Source organism: Lissotriton helveticus, chromosome 8, assembly GCF_964261635.1.
Source record: "Lissotriton helveticus chromosome 8, aLisHel1.1, whole genome shotgun sequence".
Lineage (NCBI taxonomy): Eukaryota > Metazoa > Chordata > Amphibia > Caudata > Salamandridae > Lissotriton > Lissotriton helveticus.
This window is the reverse complement of record NC_136069.1, coordinates 1,437,006,562-1,437,029,104: the sequence shown is the minus strand read 5'-3', so window position 1 is coordinate 1,437,029,104 and position 22,543 is coordinate 1,437,006,562. Positions and strand designations below refer to the sequence as shown.

The 22,543-nt window shown below is 47.1% G+C and overlaps 1 protein-coding gene across 2 annotated transcripts in view; it reads right to left on the bottom strand.

Moving 5' to 3' along the window:
- GABPA (GA binding protein transcription factor subunit alpha) overlaps positions 1-22,543 on the bottom strand; it is a 301,636-nt gene that overhangs the window by 76,028 nt on the left and 203,065 nt on the right. For both annotated transcript variants that reach the window (XM_078658370.1, XM_078658369.1), the window contains one exon: positions 19,469-19,525. In XM_078658370.1, the coding sequence (XP_078514496.1) occupies positions 19,469-19,525 (57 nt within the window). The remainder of the gene's footprint in view (positions 1-19,468; positions 19,526-22,543) is intronic.

Sequence of the window (22,543 nt, the reverse complement as noted above, 5' to 3'; positions counted from 1 at the left end):
CTTCTCTCACTTTGCATGCCATTTTCTTTCACCCCTTTTTACAACTTCTGAACTCTCCCCATTCAACCTCTCACTTCACCTTTAATCACCTCTTGCCATTCTCTCTTTTCACTGCCCTCATCTCTAACAGTCCCTCGCATTTATCTCATGGCCTCTCTGGTCCCGTCACCTCCCGTGCCCCTCAGCACTTCTCATTCACCTTGTCTCTCCATTCAAATGTTTGTCTATTTGTATCTTACACCTCTCCAGTCCCCCCATTCAACTTTCACATCTCCCCTTTGTTCTAACAGAATCCCTCACCTTTTGCTCACACTCACTTTGTGCGTGTCCACACTTCTCTTCGGCAATTCACATTTCTCCTCATCCCTGACCTCTTCAATCGAATTCTCTCACTCCCTTGCTGTCCTCTCTCATCCTCTCATCTCTCCTCACCAAGCATACGGGTCAGACCTGTATGCTCCTCTCGGCCTGTGCCACTCTGCTTATTGTTCCCTAATTCAAGAAGGCATGAGTTGTCTGTCTCGCTGTTTTGGTGCAGGCCGCGCAGTTATGGAACTTACACCCTCCTTCGCTTCACTCCACCAAGAATCTATTATCCTTTAGGAAGATATAAAAACCTTTCTCTATGCTATGTAGGTTACCCCATTTGGCTGGTTCTCCTTCTCCTTCTGTGTGTTTCTCATTTGCCTACAGGCAGCAGATGGTTATTAGCACCAGGACATCTTTTGGTAACAGTAGCGCACTACAAATGTAAATAATAATAATAGCCAGAAGCAGGGAAGTCACTAGACCAGAAATTCGGAGAGGACTAACACTCCCAGCCAGGGCTGGTCCTAACACTGGTCGCACACGGTGCAACAGTCTTTTTTGGTGCCCCACCCCTGTTTCCTCCTTCTCCATGAATTCCTTCACTGCCACTCACCAACAATGCACCTCATCTCTCTATAGCACCTTTCTGACAAACATTTAATTTTTTTATAGCGCTACTCATAGTTTACTCACACTCTCAGTTCTGTGATCTGCATGGTACACGTTCTTTGTAGCAGGCACATTAACCCTCTGCACACTGTGTGGGTGACAAGAGTGCCCATGTGAGTGCACGGTGAGCGACGCAACAGTGCGAGAGTAGGGTAAGAGGAGTGACTGCAGGGTGAGTGAGGTGGCGTATGAATTTATGAATGTGGGTACGACGGTAAGTTCAGAATGGGTCGAATGAATGTATGATTACAGATGGGCTTGTTTGAGTGAGTTGCATATTGAGCAGTGGGGGGGACAGGTGAATGAAGTGTCATATGAGTGCAGGATGATAGTGTACTCGTGTGACTGCACGGTGAGGTATAGTGTGAACAGCACAAGTGCATTGTGAGTGCAGAGTGATCACTGTGAGTGCAGGGTGAGTGGGTGAATGGTGTGAATGCATGGTGATCAGTGTGAGTGCAGGGTGAGCGTGAAAGTGAAGGGCGAGAATGAGGAGCGAGTTGTCTGAATGCAGGGTGCATTCCAGACACTTGAAGTAACTCAGCATGTTATTGACGGCGGCGTAGGGTTTAAGATCTAGGTTAAAATATTGCGGCATTAATCGGGGATCGAGGGTGAAGGAAATAAATAATGTGCTGATCCTGCAACAAACTTACAGTCCTATGGTTAGGGTTGCCAGCAGATTATTTTGATGGCCCAGTCGGTACAAAAATAAGCAGTCATCTAAAGCTGTATTTTCAGCATTTATCTGTGCATACTTTGAACAGCAAATGTAAATAGAAAACACTTTTAATTGTGTTCTAGGGCTGCCTCAATGATCCATGACTGATGAAGAGAAAAAAAGACTGAAAAGTCACATAAGGATGCATACATACTTTTGTATTTAAAAGTCTATTTAGTGTCAAGAGGAGGTCTTTCCAGGCTCTTTAAAAAAAACAGGCAGGCATTTTTCTTTTGGCAACCCTACTTTATATTCCTTTTCATTAAATGCTTTCTCACCGTACAACAGTAATTGTAAAATACAAATGTAAGGAACAGGCAGAGTGGGGGCCCAGGGGGTACTGGAACCAGGAAAAAAAACAAAGCCTCTGTAACCAGTTTACAAAGACATGTAAATATGCAAATGGTCTTTAAAGACCTTTGAAAAACTCAGCGTGCAGGAGATGACTCCAGACACTGTCCAGCCGAGCCCCCAGCAGCTCGAGTTTCACTGCGGCAGCAGCCGGGCTGAAACACACGATGAGGCACGAGGGGGGCTGAAGCCCTTGGGCATCGGCAGAAGTGTGACTGTGAAGGTGCGACCCCCTTTGCATCACTCCACGGCCCCCTGGGGGTTGTGCCCCACAGTTTGAAGACCCCTGGTCTAGGGGCTGGTATTCCTAAGGGTCCGGTGGCCCCTCCCAATCGCCCCCAAGTCCTAGTCAATAGCAATAGGGCTCAGGTTCTGGCCTGGAGGGAATGCCAGTCTGTGTTGGGCAGCACCCCTCCGCTCTGTGTCAGAGTTAGAGATAAGAATGAGGATGGTGCAGCAGGAGGGCGCCAGAAGTGTCAACAGTAAAACCGGTGTCAGAGAAGGTTGAGGTAGCACAACCGGCGCCAGCCCGGATGCATCTGTGGATCCAAGGGGCCCGGAATGGAGCAGAGGGCGGACCTGCTGGTAGGGAACAAGGAGGGGTCCCTCCCAAATCCAAGAGGCCCAAAGGTGCTCCTGCAGAGATAGGCCGCCCAAATATGAGCTGCATGGGATCGTAGAATTCCTTGCTTTAGGTGGTGGTTGCTCTGGCTCCCAGAAACTCAGGCTGGCGCAGAGACGGCCCATGTGCAGGCTCAACCCGGGCCTTGAGTGACGGCACTTCCTCTGCTCGTCGGAGGACTTCGACGGATGGGGTGAAGTTGAAGACCTCTTCAACTTCTTACTAGTCATTTTGTTGTGGGACTTACCGGAGTGAGACAACTTGATGAGATCTATGGCTCTGCAATGGATTACAATACCTTTCTCTCAACTGGGATCGAGACCTTTGTGGCGTTTTACGTTGTGCGGCAGGGAGCTTGAGGGATCGCTCCCTCAAGGTCTTGGGGTGCATGGCATGACAAACGGCCCAGGTCTTGGCATCATGGTCGCCCTCAAGGCACCTAATCCATAGGAGGTGCAGGTCTGTCACCGACATTTGCCAGTGACAGGTGCCGCAGGGCTTAAATCCACCCTTCCTCGTTGACATCCTTGCCACACCAGGAGACAAGTCTCAAAAAACTTTGACAAAAAAGTCTCTCCAGATCTGTGCTGACTGGCGAGGAAAGAAAAGAATGGATGTCAGCGTGCTTGGGTGGAACCTATATAGCCATTGCACACATCACTCCTGGCACCGACCACGCCACACACAGCTGAACGACGCCACCTAACTGCATGCAGGGGTACTGCTCACGAAAAATTTCCGGATCCAGTCGGACACCTGGGGATAATTCTATGGTAAGGAATCTGAGGCTATGTCAAACAGGGAATGCAGGGTATGCATTCTAACTCGTGAAGGCTCTGGTGGAGGAAGTAGTGCCCCAACAGTGGTTGAACCAGCACAGACTATGTCAGAGTACATTAGGTACCTCGTCTTCAGATATGAATGGAGTCGGCATATGCGTAACGGGAACCACTGTGGATGTCTGCACTAAGTCCGACGCAGCCTAGTGGGCAACTTGGATGGTCCAACCGGAGTAGAGCGTGAACCTGCAGGCAGTATTCCGGATGGAGGGCCTTACAGCTCCTTTAGGCCCGAAGGCAAGCCAGAGGGAGTCCGCAGTCACAACATGGCCTTGTGGAACTCTTCGATCTGTTTTGGCATGGTGGACAGCCCTGAAAACTCAGGTTGTGCCAGAACAAGTTGCAGGATAGGCTCTGAAGTTGAACGACTTCAGGAGCTATACAAATGGTGCTGCACCGTGCCCTATCTGGAGAGTATGAGTTGGGGAAGAGGTGAGCCCCACTTAGATATGTGTATTTTTTTTTTTACTTGCCCAACGACTCCGATTGAGATGAAGTCTACGCCCTGGAGCACCTCCTGCAACTTTTCAATCTGGAAAGGATCCAGAACCAAACATTAGACATGGAGCAGTCACGTTGCGAAGTAATCTGGAGCTTGGCGATGTAGGGTTTCACCTCATGGTTTCTTATAGCCTTCAGGTACCACACCGGGCAATCGTTGCAGGCCTAAGAGACTGAACTAGACCCCAGGCAAACCAGAGGAGGTTCTGTCACAAACGTCTGTCTGCGACAGTCCCTACATGGTTTAAAACCTCTTGTTTTAGGAGGTGACATTTACCCTGCACACTGTTTACAGTTTTGGAAAGGTAATGGGAGTCTCAGTGAGATGTGGGAGAGCTCCAGATCTATGTCTTTTGGCACAGAAAGACTCCCAACGGCCTGTGCAGGTGGGATGGTCGACTGTGTTGAAGGCAGGTGAAAGGTCTTGCAATATTACGAGGCATGGGTCATCTTTATTTGAGGTCAGGAGGGCATAGTCTACAATGTGTAAGGTAGAGTCTCTGTGCTATAGTGAAATCATAAGCCAGACTGGAAGTCATGCAGGGGATGGTTAGAATTAATGTGATCTCGGATTTGAACAGGACAGCTGTTTCAATGATACTGCTAATGAAAGGTAAATGCGTGAAGGGCTGATAGTTTGTGGGGTCATCAGGGTTTAATGTAGGGTGTTTTATAAATCGGAGTGACTGGCCTATCTTTAGAGTTCTGAGAAGATGCCTTGAGTGAGGGAGATATTGACAATGGTGGGAAGGGGTAAGAGAATCTCCAGACAGCTTTGCTGAGCATGAGTGCAAGACATCATCGTCTTAAGAAGCGGCTTTAAGGGAGTTTAGTATTTAGGCAAAATGTACAAGTCATATATGGCTTCCTGATTCTGCAGGACGGGGTAGGAATAAAAGTTGAAGCAAGCTTGGTGTTGCCTTTGTGCTGTTGGATCTTCTGTATGTTTTTTTAATTAGGAAAAGGTTAATGGTGTGGCACTTTTCTGTGGAGAAAGGATTTGGTGAGTCTGGCAGGGGGTTGATGCAGTGCTTGAGTGTCTTAAAAAGTCTTCTGCTTCCACTGTTGGCTTTATTTACACTATTGGTACACTGCTTTGCTTTGGTAGACGTGACCCATAGAGGCTCATCAGCATCATGAGGTCATCAGAAGTACTGTTTTAATTCAATTTTTTTTCCTGTGCGAGGATGAATTGTTTATGGGCAGCCATGTCTTTAGAGCACCACAGGGTTTGGATGCTCACTTAGTTTTCCAAAAAGTGTGGTCGTTGTTTAGAAGGGGGCTGGCATTGGATATAGAGTTGATACAGCAAGAGAGGAGTTCAATTATTAGGATTTCTACAGAAATGCTTTCGAGGATCCAAATGTCTTGCCTTCTCTTCTGTGTTGACCTTGGTTTGTTGGTGAAAAGGCAGATAGATATGGTTCTTGTCTACAAAACCAAATAACCACTTCAATGATCCTCTACCTTCAAAATTCTCAGCGACAACCAACCAATTGGTTGTCCCCATCTGGACTGCGATAATTGACGCCTCTCTGTCACAAGGCTCCATACCAGACTGCCTAAAAACTGGGCAAGTCATCCCCACCTTAAAAAAGCACTGCTTTGAACGCTGCTGACCCATATAATTTCAGGCCAGTATCCAATATTCCCTAATTAGCGAAAGTGCTAGAAAAATGTGTACATCAACAACTGAGACAACACATCTCTAAATGTAATCTTCTGGACGGCTGCCAATCGGGTTTCAGACCAGACCATAGTACGGAAACTACAATACTTCATATAGTGGATGACACCTTGCAAACTCTAGACCAAGACAAATCTTCTCTCTTAATTCTTCTGGACCTTTTGTCTGTATTGGGCACTGTACATCATGATGAATTGCTAGATCAACTCGGAAGCAAGATGGGACTGTCAGGAACCATCCTCCAATGGTTTAAATCTTTCCAGGAGAACAGATCCCAAAGATTTTTAGTAAATCAAAAGCTACCATCGTCGTCCCCTATTACGATTGGTGTACCGCAAGGATCAACTTTTTCCCCAACTCTCTTTAACCTCTACCATGGAGCCACTGACTGAAAGACTGCGACACGCCAACATCTTGTTTCATATGTATGCAGATTTATTTTATTTATTTTAATTTCTTATATCGCGCAGGAATCAATCCCATAAGGGTATCTCCGCGCTTTGCTCACCAGGACAATAGCAGATACTTGCGTTAATTAGTGGAGTTGGAATGCTTCCCGGAAGAGGAAAGTTTTAAGTGACCTTCTAAAAGACAAGTGGTTGGTGGTCATTCTTAATTCAATGGGAAGCTTGTTCCACAGAGCGGGGCCAACTGAAGAAAATGCTCGGTCTCCTTGTCTGGATTTTTTAGTTACAGGGGGTTTCAGCAGGGCTTGATTGCTTGAGCGAAGTGATCGGCCAGGTTGGTACAGCTCCAGTGATTGAGAAAGATATTTAGGACTGTCTCCATATAAGCACTTGTGAACCGTGCAACACATTTTAAAACTGATTCGTTGCCGTATAGGGAGCCAATGCAGCTCCTCCAACAGGGGCTTAGAGGGGGTCCTGGCCGGTGCGCTCCTAACCAATCTAGCCGCCGTATTCTGGACTACCTGCAAGCGGCCCACTGCATCAGCGTTAGCAAGTGTCAGCAGGCCGTTGCAGTAGTCCAGGCGGCTAGTAACCAAGGCCTGTACTAGTGTCTTTCTGTAGGTATCAGGGAGATACGGGAAGACTCGTCTTAAAAGGCCAATGGTGTGAAAGCACAATCCAGCGATTTGGTTGGTGTGCTCCTTAAGGGTCAGTTTTTGGTCAATTTTTACCCCTAGGTTTTTGACATGTGGCTTAGATGTTGGAACTGGACCTAGATCCAGCGGCCACCAGTCAGGGGACCACAGAAGACTTGCTTTGCCGAAGAGCATAATCTCTGTTTTTGCAACGTTACATTGGAGGCAATTTACAGCCATCCAATGTGACACTGCCCTCATACCCTCAGCAAAATTTTCCTTGACTTTAGGGCCAAGGGAGCTGAAAGGGTAGAGGAGCTGGGTGTCGTCAGCGTAGGAGACCGGTGTGAACCCATACTTCCGTACAATCTCAGCAAGGGGGGCCACATAGACATTAAACAATGTAGGGCTAAGGCAAGAGCCCTGTGGCACCCCCTTCGTGAGCACCCTTGAAATGGAGCGATAGGGGCCCAGGCTGATAGATTGCGATCTCCCGGAAAGAAAGCTCTCCAACCAGGATAGTACTAAGCCTCCAATCCCCACTCGCTGCAAACGGCTGAGAAGGATGTTGTGAGACACGGTATCAAAGGCCGCGGACAGGTCCAACAGCACTAAAATCATTGAACCCCCTCTGTCCTGTGACATTTTGATCTTATCAGTCACCGAGAGGAGGGCTGATTCAGTGCTGTGGTTGGGCCTGAACCCAGATTGTGATTGGTCCAGGCCCCCTGTCGCCTCGATAAAGCTGGAAATGATGGTATTAACGTGTTTCTCAGCCAGTTTGCTAATGAAAGGGAGGAGGGAGATAGGACGGAGGTTTGAGAGCTCTGACCAGGGTAGGGAGGAATTTTTGCGTATGGGGTTCACCACCGCTTCTTTCCAATGTTGTGGGAGTTTTCCTTCGGCAAAAGAAAGATTTATTAGATTTTGAATGGAGGGGCCTAGATTCTGTCAAGGAGGAGATTATTTTGGCAGGAATCAAGTCATTGGGGGAACCGGTCTTCATTTTGTTAATGAGAGTGGTCAGTTGCTGTAAGGTTATTTCTGGAATTACATGAAGAGTATTCCCAGTGGTCATCATAGGGGAGATTCCAGAAGCCACTGTCTGTAAAGGACCCGAGATGTTTATGATTTTCTTATATATCCCCTCAATTTTATCTTCAAAAAATTGGGAGATTTTGTTACAAAGGTCTTGGGAAAAAAAGTTCGGGCTCTCACACATTGCTGGGTTAGTAAAAGTCTTTATAACCCTAAATAGTTCTCGGGTAGAGTTGCCAGCCTCTGATATTTGGGAGGTAAGGCTTTTTTTCCTCGCCTTTTTGATATTTTTGTAGTAGATGTTCATAGCTACCAAATATCGTTCCTTATCTTCCTCCTTACGTGTCCGTCTCCATTGCTTTTCTAGTTTCCTACATCCCTGCTTTTCTACTTTGAGGGCCTCAGTATACCATATTTCTCTCTTAGTCATGATTGGCTGCTTAACAATTTTCTGAGGGGCCAATGTATTAATGGCAGACGTCAGAGTAGTGTTAAACTTGGAAAGGGATATATCAATGTCATCCGAGTCCAATAGTACTGGCTGCTTCCAGACTTGAGTAAATCCGGCAGGAGTGACTTTATGCCATGGTCTGTGTTTAATGGACTGGGTGATAAGGTGATTAGTGGATTCAGGGGGGTACAGGAAGAGAAAATCTAACATTTTATGGTCAGACCAGTGAATATCTTTTGGGGGATGACCATAGATTTTAGGGAGAGAGGAAAAAATTAGGTCTAGGGTGTGTCCCCCAGTGTGGGTGGAACCATTATTACGAAGATGAAGGCCCAGTAAGGCAAGATCAGTCACAAGTGCTATTGTGTCTGGACGGTCTGCATTGTCTACGTGAAAATTAAAATCGCCAAGTAAAATGAAATTTTCATTGGCTTTGATGTAAGGAGCTAAAAGTTCAGTCAGGGCTAAGGAAAACCCAGCATTAGGTCCAGGTGGGCGGTATACTAGTGCCCCTTTCCATTGTACCGTAGGACTGATTTTTAGGTGAAAGATTACGACTTCCATAGTAGGTAGCAGTATTTGTTCTAAGACCCTGATGTTCAGATTGTCTTTGTATAGGATAGCGATCCCGCCTCCTACTTTTCCAACTCGATCCTGGCGAAGAATTTTATATCCAATAGGTATCCCCAAGGTGATAGTGGGGGTTGTATGGGGTTTAAGCCAGGTTTCGGTGATAAAACAGATCTCTGGGTTGGTGCTATGTATGGTGTCCCACAGCTGTAGGTGATGCTTAGGGAGGGATCTTACATTAAGTAGAAAGCTTTTGCAGCCTTTTGGAGTATCGGGATTGTCACAGGGCCGCCCCCGCATAATATAGGAATGAGTGGCTTGAAAGCCACAAGAAATGCAGGAGAGAGGCTCCTCAGGACATGTAGATAATCGATTAGAGCATCTGTGTTTAACGTGGGTTTGTAGGGCAAGCAAAGCATGTGATGAGTACCTTAGAAAGGGGGCGGTTGTATGCGAGTCCATAATACCGGAGAGATAGCTGCGTGTAAGGCCCCTGGCCCCGTCCTGTCGCGGACGGGCGCAGACGGGCTACTCTTTGGCTACTCTTCGGCGTAGCTTCGGCTCCACTGCGCGCGATCGCTGCGCGCTCATGGGAAGGCGAGGGCTAAGTAGCCCCGAGAGACCCAACTGCTAGAGCGCTAACCGCCCAGCAGTTCGAACAGGAAGTGGTGTCCTCCCCCTAGCCTTCAGAGGGAAGACGAATCAGAGGTCGAGAATGCGTCTCCAATCATGAAAGTGTGGTGATGGTGAGTGTGAGCAATGCGAATAACAATTTTTAAAACTTTAAAATTCCGTAGCAATCACAGATTTTTAAAATGTAGTTAGGCAATCACAGTCACAAGATAATCACAAAGTATTTGGAGCGCAAGCTCAGCGCTATAGCCTGTGGCGAGCTAGCGGGTCTTAAGGTACTGCCACTACCTCTTACCGCAGCGTCAGGAAGTCAGGCTCAGCCTAAGTAGCCCCGAGAGACCCAACTGCTAGAGCGCTAACCGCCCAGCAGTTCGAACAGGAAGTGGTGTCCTCCCCCTAGCCTTCAGAGGGAAGACGAATCAGAGGTCGAGAATGCGTCTCCAATCATGAAAGTGTGGTGATGGTGAGTGTGAGCAATGCGAATAACAATTTTTAAAACTTTAAAATTCCGTAGCAATCACAGATTTTTAAAATGTAGTTAGGCAATCACAGTCACAAGATAATCACAAAGTATTTGGAGCGCAAGCTCAGCGCTATAGCCTGTGGCGAGCTAGCGGGTCTTAAGGTACTGCCACTACCTCTTACCGCAGCGTCAGGAAGTCAGGCTCAGCCTAAGTAGCCCCGAGAGACCCAACTGCTAGAGCGCTAACCGCCCAGCAGTTCGAACAGGAAGTGGTGTCCTCCCCCAGCCTTCAGAGGGAAGACGAATCAGAGGTCGAGAATGCGTCTCCTAACGCAGCGTTGCACCAATCAAGAAAGTGTGGTGATGGTGAGTGTGAGCAATGCGAATAACAATTTTTAAAACTTTAAAATTCCGTAGCAATCACAGATTTTTAAAATGTAGTTAGGCAATCACAGCCACAAGATAATCACAAAGTATTTGGAGCGCAAGCTCAGCGCTATAGCCTGTGGCGAGCTAGCGGGTCTTAAGGTACTGCCACTACCTCTTACCGCCAGATGACACTCAGATTTACATTACAGTCTCGTCACTGGGGTAGATCAATGAATGAAGCACTAAAGATGACCATTCATAGGCTAACAAGCAATCAGCTTAAAGTAAACGCTCAAAAAACAGAATTCTTACTAATTCCCCCCCCACCTCCACCCGCCCAACCTCTTCAGAAATAAAGGAATGGACCAAACGGATCACTGCCCTTACCTACACCCCGACTTTAGTGGACTCAGCCAAATCACTACGAATCACACTGGACAGGAACTTGAACATGCACACCCACATCAACTTGTTGGCTAAAAACACCCGGTACAACCGGAGTTGCCTTCAAAAACTGAAAACCTTCCTAGAAACGTCAGACCTCAAAATGGCAGTTTAGGACTTGGTCATCGCGAGGATTGAATATAGATGTTCAACTCTATCTGGTCAGCTCTGCTCAGCTCTGCTAAAAGCCTGTCTCAACGCAGCCACAAGACTCATAACTGGATCTAGAAAATTTGATCACATCTCTCAGGACTTAAAAGCTCTGAACTGGCTACCATACGAAACTAGAGTACAGCACAAACTGGCCTGCATCACACATAAGGCGCTTCACTCAAAAACACCGGCTATCTGGAGCAGGAATGGATTCCCCAGACGCAAAAGACCTTGCGCTGAAACCTCCATTCTTCCAGAAGAAGAAAACATACAACAGAGCTTCCTCAGGCGCCGCACCCAGAATCTGGAACTGGCTACCGCCAAACATTAGAAGAATAATACCCTTCCATTTCAAATTCAAGGAGGCGGCTAAGTTCTTCCTAATGGGTAAATTCCTACCATAACTCTCTATAATCAATCACCTAATTGTCTGTCTATTAACTCATCATCCGTTCCCTATAGATTTATAATTCAGAAAGGACCCTCAATGACTTCCTTAAGGAAGTGCACTGAGATATACACAATTTTTTCCTGGGTCCCCTATTCGTTAAGCTACTGAGGCGAGCGCTCGGCTAAACTTTGAACTCAGAGTGCTTTGATGGTATAAAGGAAATTTGTAATTTGATGTAGAATTCAGTCTCAGATAGTATTGTAAGTACAGAGAACTTTTACTGTCCATTGTTTTATATTGTTCTTCATTCTTAAGTTTATGAGGCTTGCTACTGTTGCAATCAGGACCGCTATATCTCTGTTAAGCGCTCTGACACCCTATTGGGTCATGTTTGCACTATATAAAACACTAAATCAATAAATAAGTGGTTGGTTCAATACAAAAGGTTTGTGTAGCATTGTGGGTGATGTTGAGAATGTAAGGTTCCGGATGTGGCATTTGGAGTGTGTTGGTTGTGGATATGCAATATGTTGAGTGTATCAATGAAGTTTATGAGGATGTCTCTTGATTTTTAGTTATTTTCTATTTTTTTTAGTTTGTGCGGTCTTGAAGGTTGAAGTCACCCAATTAGGACTGATGAGGTGGTGAGGAGGTCTGAGAATTCATCAATGATATTCCAAATGCACTGCCTTCAGTTCCTGTGCAGTTGAAAATAGCAAAATGCAGTGGTGTCACTTACTGTGGATATTGATGATGAGGTTTCTTTCTTTTTAAGATGGTTTTGGCAGGAAACTAGTGATACCACTTTTTGTGGAGATGGATGAAAAAAATGCAAACAGTATAAAGGAACCCAACCCTGTCTTAATTGTAACCACTGTAATTGTGTCATAAAAGGCAACATCATCCGCCATCCTATGAAGGGTAATGCCATTAAACTTCAAGTTAACGCTACATGTGACTCTACCAATTTGATCTATGCTTTGAAATGCCCTTGCGGCAAACTATACGTTGGAAAAACTGAAAGAAAAATCAAGACACGCTTGAATGAGCATAAATCGAACATACGTCTTAAAAATGAGAAATCTAATATTGCCATGCATTTCTTAGAATCTCGCCATACCATCGCACAATTACAATTCATCGTCTTGGAAATTGTGACCAAAAGAGAAGGAATTGACAATAACAAACTGCTTCTCAAAAGAGAACTGGAATGGATGTTCCGCTTACAGACATTGAAACCTTTCGGTCTTAACGATCGCACCGAATATAGCTGCTATCTATAACATGTTGTATCATTTTACTGTACATTGCTCTTATATGTCCCATCATTTCCCCACACTGTAACTTCCCTTGCTTTTTCACACCGTTTCAATATGGCCCCCACGCTGTCATCGCACACCTTTACCCTTTCTAGTCCTTCGTTTATTTTCCCCATTCCTTCGTCCATCTCGATTCCCCTCAGCCTCCATCACTCTTTCCCCGTTCACTCTACTGTAGCGTTCTCGCTAGACGCCAGACTTTGTGAAGTAGCGCGCTGCGTTACTATGGAATAGAAGTAAGTCATGCAGTTGATTTGCGTTTCGCTTTACCCTGGCCATCTTTCCACGTCCATTTATCTTTATGGGCACGTACTTTCTAGTTCACGAATCGGCACTTTCATATGCACACTATGTCCATTTTTTAAACAGCACAGAGCACTTATTGATCGGCACTTAACTAATACATTCAGCGCATCTCATTATTCCCATCCTCACTTCTTTCCGTCTTCCTTACAGCACTCCTCGAGAAAGGGCCCCGCCCGAAATGCATCAGAGTTGTTCACCTTGATAATCCTTCTTGTGAAAAATATACACAATAGACATTTGTTTGATATGAAAGCAATATCAATGCAATACTCGTGACGAACTTTGTTTGAATAAATCTCAACATCTGAATAACCAACCTTTGAATCATTATTTGAGCCCGGAGTGCCTCACCTGGGGATGTATTTTGCATTGCGCATGCATACACAACTATTTATTATAAAATGCAGTGTTGTCACTTACAATGCAGGTAAATGATAGCAGAGAATGAATGAAAGACCTAAGGCTAAACGTGTGTTGGAAGTAGAAAGAAATCTGAAAGCACAGTAGTTTAGGATGACTAAAGATGTAGCTAATTAATGTTTGTGAAAAATAGTGAGACCTCCATCTTTTTTTCTGACCAAGGGAGAAGGAGTGAGTTATAGTTTATATGTGTACCAAGCGCACAATCCTGCGCTGATGCACTGTGAATCAACACTCCTTAATAAAGACAACATACAGCTTTTTAACAAGGACTAGGTTGGTAAATTCAACTACGTTTCAAAGATGAATATTAATTAGAGAACATTTAAGTTGTCTGGGCATAGAGACCGGGAAAGAAAGGGTACAGGTAGGTGTACCTTTAGCACACTGCCAATATTGCCTGTTGGCCAGATGTGCTGAACCACACCTTATTTAGTGTGGAAAGGCTGGTCATATCACCTCTCCACAAATAAAACATTAAACTGAATCCACTTTAATTGACAATGGGGTGGTGAGCGCAAGGTTGGGATTGCAGCCACTTGACTAGGAACTTCCAACCACTAAGAATTGAACTGAGCAGAAAAAATTGATACAATGAACTGAATAAAATTTTAAAAAGAATTTAACATTCAGGCAGATAGTAAAACACTTCTACATAAATCTTAGAACAAATGCTTTTCTATGCCTAGTAAAACATAATACAATGAGTTCAAAATGTATCTAGTGAGTGTGTTAGATTAGATGAAATATAATGAAAAAAAAAAGTCTAAGCACTCGCAACTCCTGAGGCGGAAAGCCGGGAGATAGGCTTTTTACTGTTTTAAAAACTGTGTGTATTTTGATACTGTGTCACTTGAGCTTCCCTCTGATTTTAAAGTAGGACTCACCTGGCCCCACAAACGCCAAAAACAAACGAAGCGCCATTGCCGGCGTGACGATTGGCCACGCCCCCTTGGAGGCCACGCCCCCTCCCACCCTTCAGGTATTTAAGCGCTGACTGCAAGCGCCGCCTGCTAGAACACTCGCAACTCCTGAGGCGGAAAGCCGGGAGATAGGCTTTTTACTGTTTTAAAAACTGTGTGTATTTTGATACTGTGTCACTTGAGCTTCCCTCTGATTTTAAAGTAGGACTCACCTGGCCCCACGAACGCCAAAAACAAACGAAGCGCCATTGCCGGCGTGACGATTGGCCACGCCCCCTTGGAGGCCACGCCCCCTCCCGCCCTTCAGGTATTTAAGCGCTGACTGCAAGCGCCGCCTGCTAGAACACTCGCAACTCCTGAGGCGGAAAGCCGGGAGATAGGCTTTTTACTGTTTTAAAAACTGTGTGTATTTTGATACTGTGTCACTTGAGCTTCCCTCTGATTTTAAAGTAGGACTCACCTGGCCCCACGAACGCCAAAAACAAACGAAGCGCCATTGCCGGCGTGACGATTGGCCACGCCCCCTTGGAGGCCACGCCCCCTCCCGCCCTTCAGGTATTTAAGCGCTGACTGCAAGCGCCGCCTGCTAGAACACTCGCAACTCCTGAGGCGGAAAGCCGGGAGATAGGCTTTTTACTGTTTTAAAAACTGTGTGTATTTTGATACTGTGTCACTTGAGCTTCCCTCTGATTTTAAAGTAGGACTCACCTGGCCCCACGAACGCCAAAAACAAACGAAGCGCCATTGCCGGCGTGACGATTGGCCACGCCCCCTTGGAGGCCACGCCCCCTCCCTCGATGTTCTCCCCATAAAAGTATGTGTCCACACCGTACGCGCAGCGGACGGGCGCAGCGGGCGCGCCTAAGGCAAGCCCGTCTGGGCCCGTCCGGGCCCAGCCGGACCCGGGCCCAGTTACTCTGCCCATTTCTACTATGAAATGCCCGACCTACACCCGGGACAGGCTCCTGGCCCTTAACACACAAAAACACCCCCTCTGCAATTACACCCATACGGGCGATAGTCCCTTCCCCGGCTGCAGTCTCTGCAACCCTCCCGGCACAGACCCGGCACCTGGTGGACTTCAACTAGGCCTCCTTAACTGCAGGTCGCTCGTTAAACATGCGCATGAAATTAACCTCCTGATCCTAAACCACGCTTTGGATATTCTGTTTCTCACTGAAACATGGCTCACTAACAACAATGGCCCTGACATAGTCTTAGCACTCCCCCCTGGCTATCAAATCTGCTCTTTGAATAGACCAGTTGGTAGAGGAGGCGGCCTAGCTGTAATTTCCAAGGACGTCCTCACCTGCAGAATCTCTGATGGCAACATCAAAGGCTGTGAAAGCTGCCACTTCTCCATCCAAATCTCCCCAGTAACATCTTTGTCGGGACTGCTCGTATATCGCCCCCCTGGCCAACTCGCCGAATTTCCGAGCAAACTCACTGACCACATCACCATCAAATGCACAACCTCCTCCAACTATCTCCTATTGGGGGACCTTAATATTCACTTCCTGGACCCGGTCGACAAGCAGGCTGCAGAACTCCTGCAAGATATTGCCTCCACGGGCCTCGACCTAAAAAACCCACAGGCCACCCACGACAAAGGACAGCTACTCGATCCCATATTTACAAACATCCAAGATCTGAACACTCGCCCTCACGACCCCCTCCTTTGGACCGATCACTTGCTGGTCCCTTTCGAATGGCACATCAACATCCCTCCACCCCAACCTCCCAAATTCAGAACCCTTATCAGATGCTGGCATAAATTGGTCCCAGAGGAACGGGCAACTAAATTAAGTGAAGATACCCCTTCCCCTTCTCAAGACGCTATCACGGCTGACACCAGATTCAATACATGGATCTCCCAATCTCTGGATGACATCCTCCCGAAATCCAGTACCCTCAAACGTACCTAAAGAGTCAACCCTTCCCCTTGGTACACCCCCGAATTAAATATACTACGAAAGGAATGCAAGAGGAACGAACGCCTATGGAGGAAAGACAAAACGGCAGACAAGAAAGACACATTTCGGGCCTCGCTAAAATCCTATAAAACGGAGCTCCGCAATACCAAAAGCGCGTTCTACGAAGATAGAATCAAAAATGCCTCCTGCTCGGCACACGAAATCTTTGCCGTTCTTAAAGAACTCCTCCAGGCCCCAGACCCCCCAACAAAACCTTTGGATCCCAAAGCCGCGGAAAGCAAATGCACTAAACTTGCCACCTTCTTCGACGTAAAAATCCAAAAAATTCTCGCGGCCCTTCCCCCTCACACGGTTGACAACTTAGGCGGGGAGCCCTCCAAATCTCCACTTCACTGTTCCCACTCCCCTGATGGCACCACACCCTGTCTTGATACCTTCGGCCCAGTATCTACAGAAGAGGTAGCCGCGACGCTGGCTACAATTAAAAGTGGCTCTCCTCGCGATCCCGCCCCTCTCCGTTTTCTGAAAAAGGTGACCAGCACCATCATCCCCCCCCTCACGTCCCTCATCAATTCCTCCCTTTCGCAGGGCCTAGTCCCTCCTAGCTGGAAAGCTGCAGTGGTCAAAGGCCTTTTAAAGAAACCCTCCCTAGACCCCCTGGACCTAGCCAACTACAGACCCATATCCCTCCTCCCAGGAAACAGTAAGATCACGGAGAAGCTAGTGAATAAAAAACTATCACTATTCCTTGAGAGCAACAACTTACTCGGGACTTCCCAGACAGGGTTTCGCCCAGGCCAGGGCACCGACACCGCCCTCCTGGCAGCAGTGGAGAAGGCCAGAAGCATTCTGGATACGGGAGGATCAGTGGCAGTGATCCTCCTGGACCTCAGTGCGGCCTCCGACACTGTGAGCCACCACACCCTAATCCAACGACTGGGAGACATCGGAGTAAGGGGCATGGCCTTGAAGTGGCTAAAATCTTTCCTAGATGGACGCTCCTTTCAAGTCTGGGAGAATGACAGCCACTCCCCCGCAATCCCCCTCCGTTGTGGAGTACCGCAGGGCTCATCACTTAGCCCAACGTTATTCAACGTGTATATGTCCCCGCTGGAGAAACTGGTCAACCCTTTCGGCGTCTCAATCATCAACTACGCCGACGACACCCAGCTGGTGGTAACCCTCTCACACCCGCACCAATCTCCCTCTGACCTCCGCAGCTGTCTCACGGAAATCCACAACTGGATGAACCTCTCAGCACTGAAACTAAATGGGTCCAAGACCGAGATTCTGCTGCTCGGACATAAAGGGCCCTCCCTGCCACCTGACATCTGGCCCGTCTGTCTAGGTGACCCCCCTACACCGAAGGAGGAGGTCAAGAGCCTGGGCATATGGCTCGAAAAAGACCTGAGCTTCAGGTCACAAGCCAAAAAAACGGCAGGAACCTGCTTTGGACTCCTCAGGGCCTGCAGAAAGGTCTTCCCCCTGCTCCCAGCCTCATCCAAGAAACTGCTGATTCAGGGCCTCATTCTGGCAAGACTGGACTACTGCAATGCAATTTACCTGGGTGCCCCCGAAGCCACACTCAACACCCTGCAGAAAATTCAAAACTCCGCAGCCCGCCTACTTACCAATACCCCCGCCAGATCCTCAGCAAAGCCAGCCTTGAAGCTCCTGCACTGGCTCCCAGTCAGAGAAAGGGTTGTTTTCAAAGCCCTTTGTCTGGCCCATAAGACTCTTCATGACAAAGGCCCTCCCCTCCTCAAGGATCTCATCATCCCTTACAAGGCGAGCAGGGCCCTCCGTTCAAGCGGAGAGAACTTCATTACTGTCCCCAGAGTCAAAAAAGCCCGGTCCGGAGGACGTCGCTTCTCGGTCCATACGGCCAAACACTGGAACAACCTTCCCCGGAGATTGAGAATTGAACCTAATCTTCTCCAATTCAGGAAGGCTCTGAAGACCTTTCTCTTCCCTTAAACCCCGACCCCCTTCCGACCCTCTCCACTCCTGAGTTCTGGTTCTAGCGCTGGGATGCTCGAGGGTTACTACGCGCTCTACAAAACCTTAAAAATAAAAAAATAAAAATAAAGCACTAAACAAGGTTGCATCTATCCATGGATTTATTTGGTTAAATATGAAGTCAGAATAAAATGTATTGAATGGGTATTTTTAAAACAAATATATTTTGGGCAGTGTTAAGTGTAGGATATCCAAACCTGTAAAAACAGAAACAAATTAAGTGACCCTTGGCAATGGAGCAACAAGAATGAAAATTAGATTTAGAAGATTAACAAACTGGCTACCTTCTAGAAGTGACAAAAACGAGAGGAAGTACACCACACACAAAACTGCAGAGTTGATAACGACTTCAAATCACTTTTTAAATTACCAGCTTTTTTGAAAAAAATCTGGCACTACATTAATTTAGCATCCATTTAAACACACTGGCAATGGTAGAGGGGCATATCAAAAATGCACATATATTTTCAACTGGTTTATACATTTGAAACCAGTGAAAGTAAATGCAGAAAAATATATTAATTGAGATGTAATCTGTAATACATAGAAAATGTGCAGCACAAAAGAGTCCATTACCTGATATGCACATTTTCTTTCAATTCAGTTTCATATATCACAACAGACGACATGGGTACAATTACTAAGCTTAAGGAATAAACAGCTTAAGAGTGTATCAGACTCAAAATTGACATCTAGAGGGTCAACAGTGATGCTGCAAGGATAACATGGTTGCTAGCACTCCTGGTAGTTAACTGCAATAAGTAATGGTGGCTTGTAAATAGATTTTCATGAGGTAAATGTGAGTTTTAACAAGCTAGTCACGCATAGCTTCAAGTATGCCAAGAGATGATGGGCAATCCAGATGCGTGTCGGTTTGAGCTGGAGCTCAAAAGAACCTCCTCTACGTGTTCGCTATTTGTATGTATAATAACTTAAGACGATTCAATCTTCTCATAAATTAATTTCAAATATCTATCACTCATAAAGCATTTGGGACCAAGAAACAGAGATCATGAAATGTTTCCCGGTATTGACACCTATATCAATCTTTTTGCTTTTGTACTTTGCTTTTAATGGACGTAGCCATAAAATAATTGATAACTCTTTTACTGCATTGAAAGACTGCTTTAAAATAAATTATGTAGAATTCCGAATGCAAAAATAAAATAGTTGTCATAAAAACATTGACTAAGATGCATTTTGGATCAGCAATAGTGCATTTAATTGTATTACATTGTTATTCAATTCTGGTGCAAGAGGTCAAAAGCAATAGGCAAACTCACATACTTACGTTGATCAATTGTAACTGTAGCTATGTCACCTGCATTTTCCTGACTAGCCAACACATCTGTAAAATGAAAGGAGACACATTCACTAAATGTAAGATCCACAGTGGTAAACATAAAAAGAGACTGAGAATGACAGAATGAACATTAGCGTGGTTATTTTATCTCATGACATGTATGTTTACAGCAGTTTCTTTAGTCAAAGAATTGAAATATTTTTAACTTGTGAGGGAATCAGAGGTATAGCTGTAACAAATTTTATTGAGTAAAAGAAGGAGCAAACAGTGGACACACAAAGTAAACGAGGGCCCAAACAAGAGCTAGGCACGAGTACTAACAGAAGGCCTACAACTCCCTATTTCTACAATACGGCTGTGTGGAACTCATTCTAAGAGACTCAAAACTTTTACAATACTGTCAAATAACTTTGGCTGCGCAGAAACATTTTAAAAACAAGCTTTGGCAATGCCAATCATCTGGTTTTAGTGTGCAAATATATGCAAACTGCATTTGAGCATATATGTGACCAACCATTAAAACTAAAGCTATTGGCTCCACATGTTTATTTAGACCTGAACAGGGGCAACGCTGCTAAACAAATCCCTACATTACACTGAGTTATACGTGAGTATGGGGTGATGTACGTGCAGCTATTGTGGCTATCTTATACCCTCATAACTGCAAATATGTTGCATCTTTCACTGATGAGGTTTACACACCTGTTCACTGGTATAGGGCAAAGGCTGGAAAACACCTCAATAATAAGAAATTAGGGGGGCCTGGCCAAGCCGGCGACTAAAATGGCCACCTGGCTTAGAAGCTCCCTCCGGCTCTCCAGCTTCCCGGCGTGTTCCTGAGGCCAACGCCGACATCACGCTGCGAACACGATGTGAGGGATATCGGAAGGGAAGCTGATCCTTCTGATACAAGAACGGATCCGCTGGGTGCTCGGGAACGGCCGATACGGAGGCGAGAGGGGCCTTGCGGTGCAGCCGTTCTGCAGCGGGCTCATCGCCCTGCCTCCATCCCAGCGTGCAAGGCCGGATCCGCCCGGGACTGACCCGGACCGCCTCCATTGCTGGTGAGAGCAGCTGCGCCCCTTTTTTGTGCTGACTTCCTCGCAGCAACTGCCGCCGGCTGCCGGGATACTCATCGGTACTGGCGGTGCGGCCGAATCCTGCTTCACACGTGGGGCCTGCTGGGGGAGGGAAGTGTACTGGATCAACGTGCTGCCTCCCCTCTGCCAGCTGATTGTAGAGCATCTGCCACCACACGCGCACATGCAGACGAGCGGGGAGGCTGACTGTGGTGGAATGAGGAGCGGGTTGCCCCACGCACTTGTGCCGGTGGCGGTGATGGTTTGAAGACAACATTACTTCCGCCCCAGTTTGCTGCCTTTAGACTAATCCGCAGGCCAAAACTCTGCACCCTCCCTTTCAACGGGAGTCAACTCCTCTGTGGGCCCCCCATCCTGCCGCACAGTGGGCTCTTGGATCTTGCACCCGTACACAGCGCTCACAAGACTGAGCCTCATCCTCGCACCATCGGCTCTGTTCTACTGCGCTTATGCCCCCCCTGAGGTATATGGGGCCTGCCTTTGACCAGCAGCAGCGCCAGCCTGGTCACAAACAGCAGGATTAAGGAAATCCCTCTTTCTTTTTGTGCAAGATACTGGGGTGGCACCTCTCCCCCCCTCCCGGTCCCTGCCCACATCACCCCACTGTTGGTCCGACTGGGCTCCTGATTCACCCCGCTTGGCCTGTTGTTACCTGGCAGGTCACGCAGCAAGGTGGGAGAGATCGAACACCCTAGGCTGAGGCCTGGTGGGTCACGGCAACATCGCTCTGCGTGGCATGGGCCGCAAAGACCAAAAGCAAAGAACTCCTCAATTTAAAAAGCTCGCGGGCACCACCCCAGCACACGATCTCGCCATGGCAGAGTCAGCGCAGAACCTAGGCCTCTCTGCTCCAAGAGATGAGAGCGGACTTTAAGGCGTTGGACAGCCGCATTGACTTTCTTGATAAAACCATCCCAAATCTCGATGCCAAGATTTAGGTTCATGACAGAAGGCTAGATTTGGCAGAGGCACGCATGACCGACATTGAAGATGGGACTGCTCAATCCGCTAAACGTCTAGAGCGCGTAGAACGCATTTTGAAAGAGATGGCCATTAAAATCGAGGACCTTGAGGCATGCAGTCGCCGAAATAACATACGCATTCTTGGCGTACCCGAGACGACTCCCACAGGCCGCATGGATGTATTTGTTGAGACACTGTTGCTGGGATTGTTTGGAAAAGAGGCATTCACTACCGGCTTTGTCATAGAGAGGGCACGCAGATCACTGTGCCCTCGCCCCAACCCCGGTCTCCCCGCCAGGCCCATTGGGGCACAAGTAATGAACTTCCGAGATAGAGACACAACACTTCGCCTGGTGAGAGAAAGGGGTGATGTGGACTGGCAAGGCTCCAAGTTGTCCTTCTATCCAGACTTTAAAGATATGGTTCAGGAGGCTAGGCGTAAATTCAATGGGGTCAAAGCCACCCTGTGGCGGGGTAGAAGTAAGGGACCGGAGACTAGGTCTCGAGAGATAAGGTTTTATTTTAGAAAAGGTTCTTTTACTGCGAGTAGAGAGTCTGTCCCTTGAAAATCAGGCTTGATCCGTCATGTAAAAACTCCCTCCAGGTTGAAGACTTCTGGCTTGTCGTTCCTCGTCTGGGATGTAGAGTCAGCTTCCACGAACTCCCGCCGAGGTGGTTGTAGGGAGGAAAGAGACAGACTGTCAGATATGACGTCCACTATTACTCGTATTGCCCAAGGGACCGTGGAGTGCAGGTACCACCACTGAATATGAGCCAAACTGCAACCAGATTGGCTCTGGACGTGAGGGAGGTGCACATGTGAGGAGCGGGTGCACGGGGAGGGAATTAGGGTGTTGGATTGGGTTTCGGGAGAGTATAGAGGAGAGGAGGTGTTACGGGCTCACACTTGCTAAACCGCTGTGTTTCCCCGCCTACATACCCAGCCCGACATTCTTTGCCGTACCTGAAGTAGGCACGCTCCTCCTGGAACGTGGCTCGG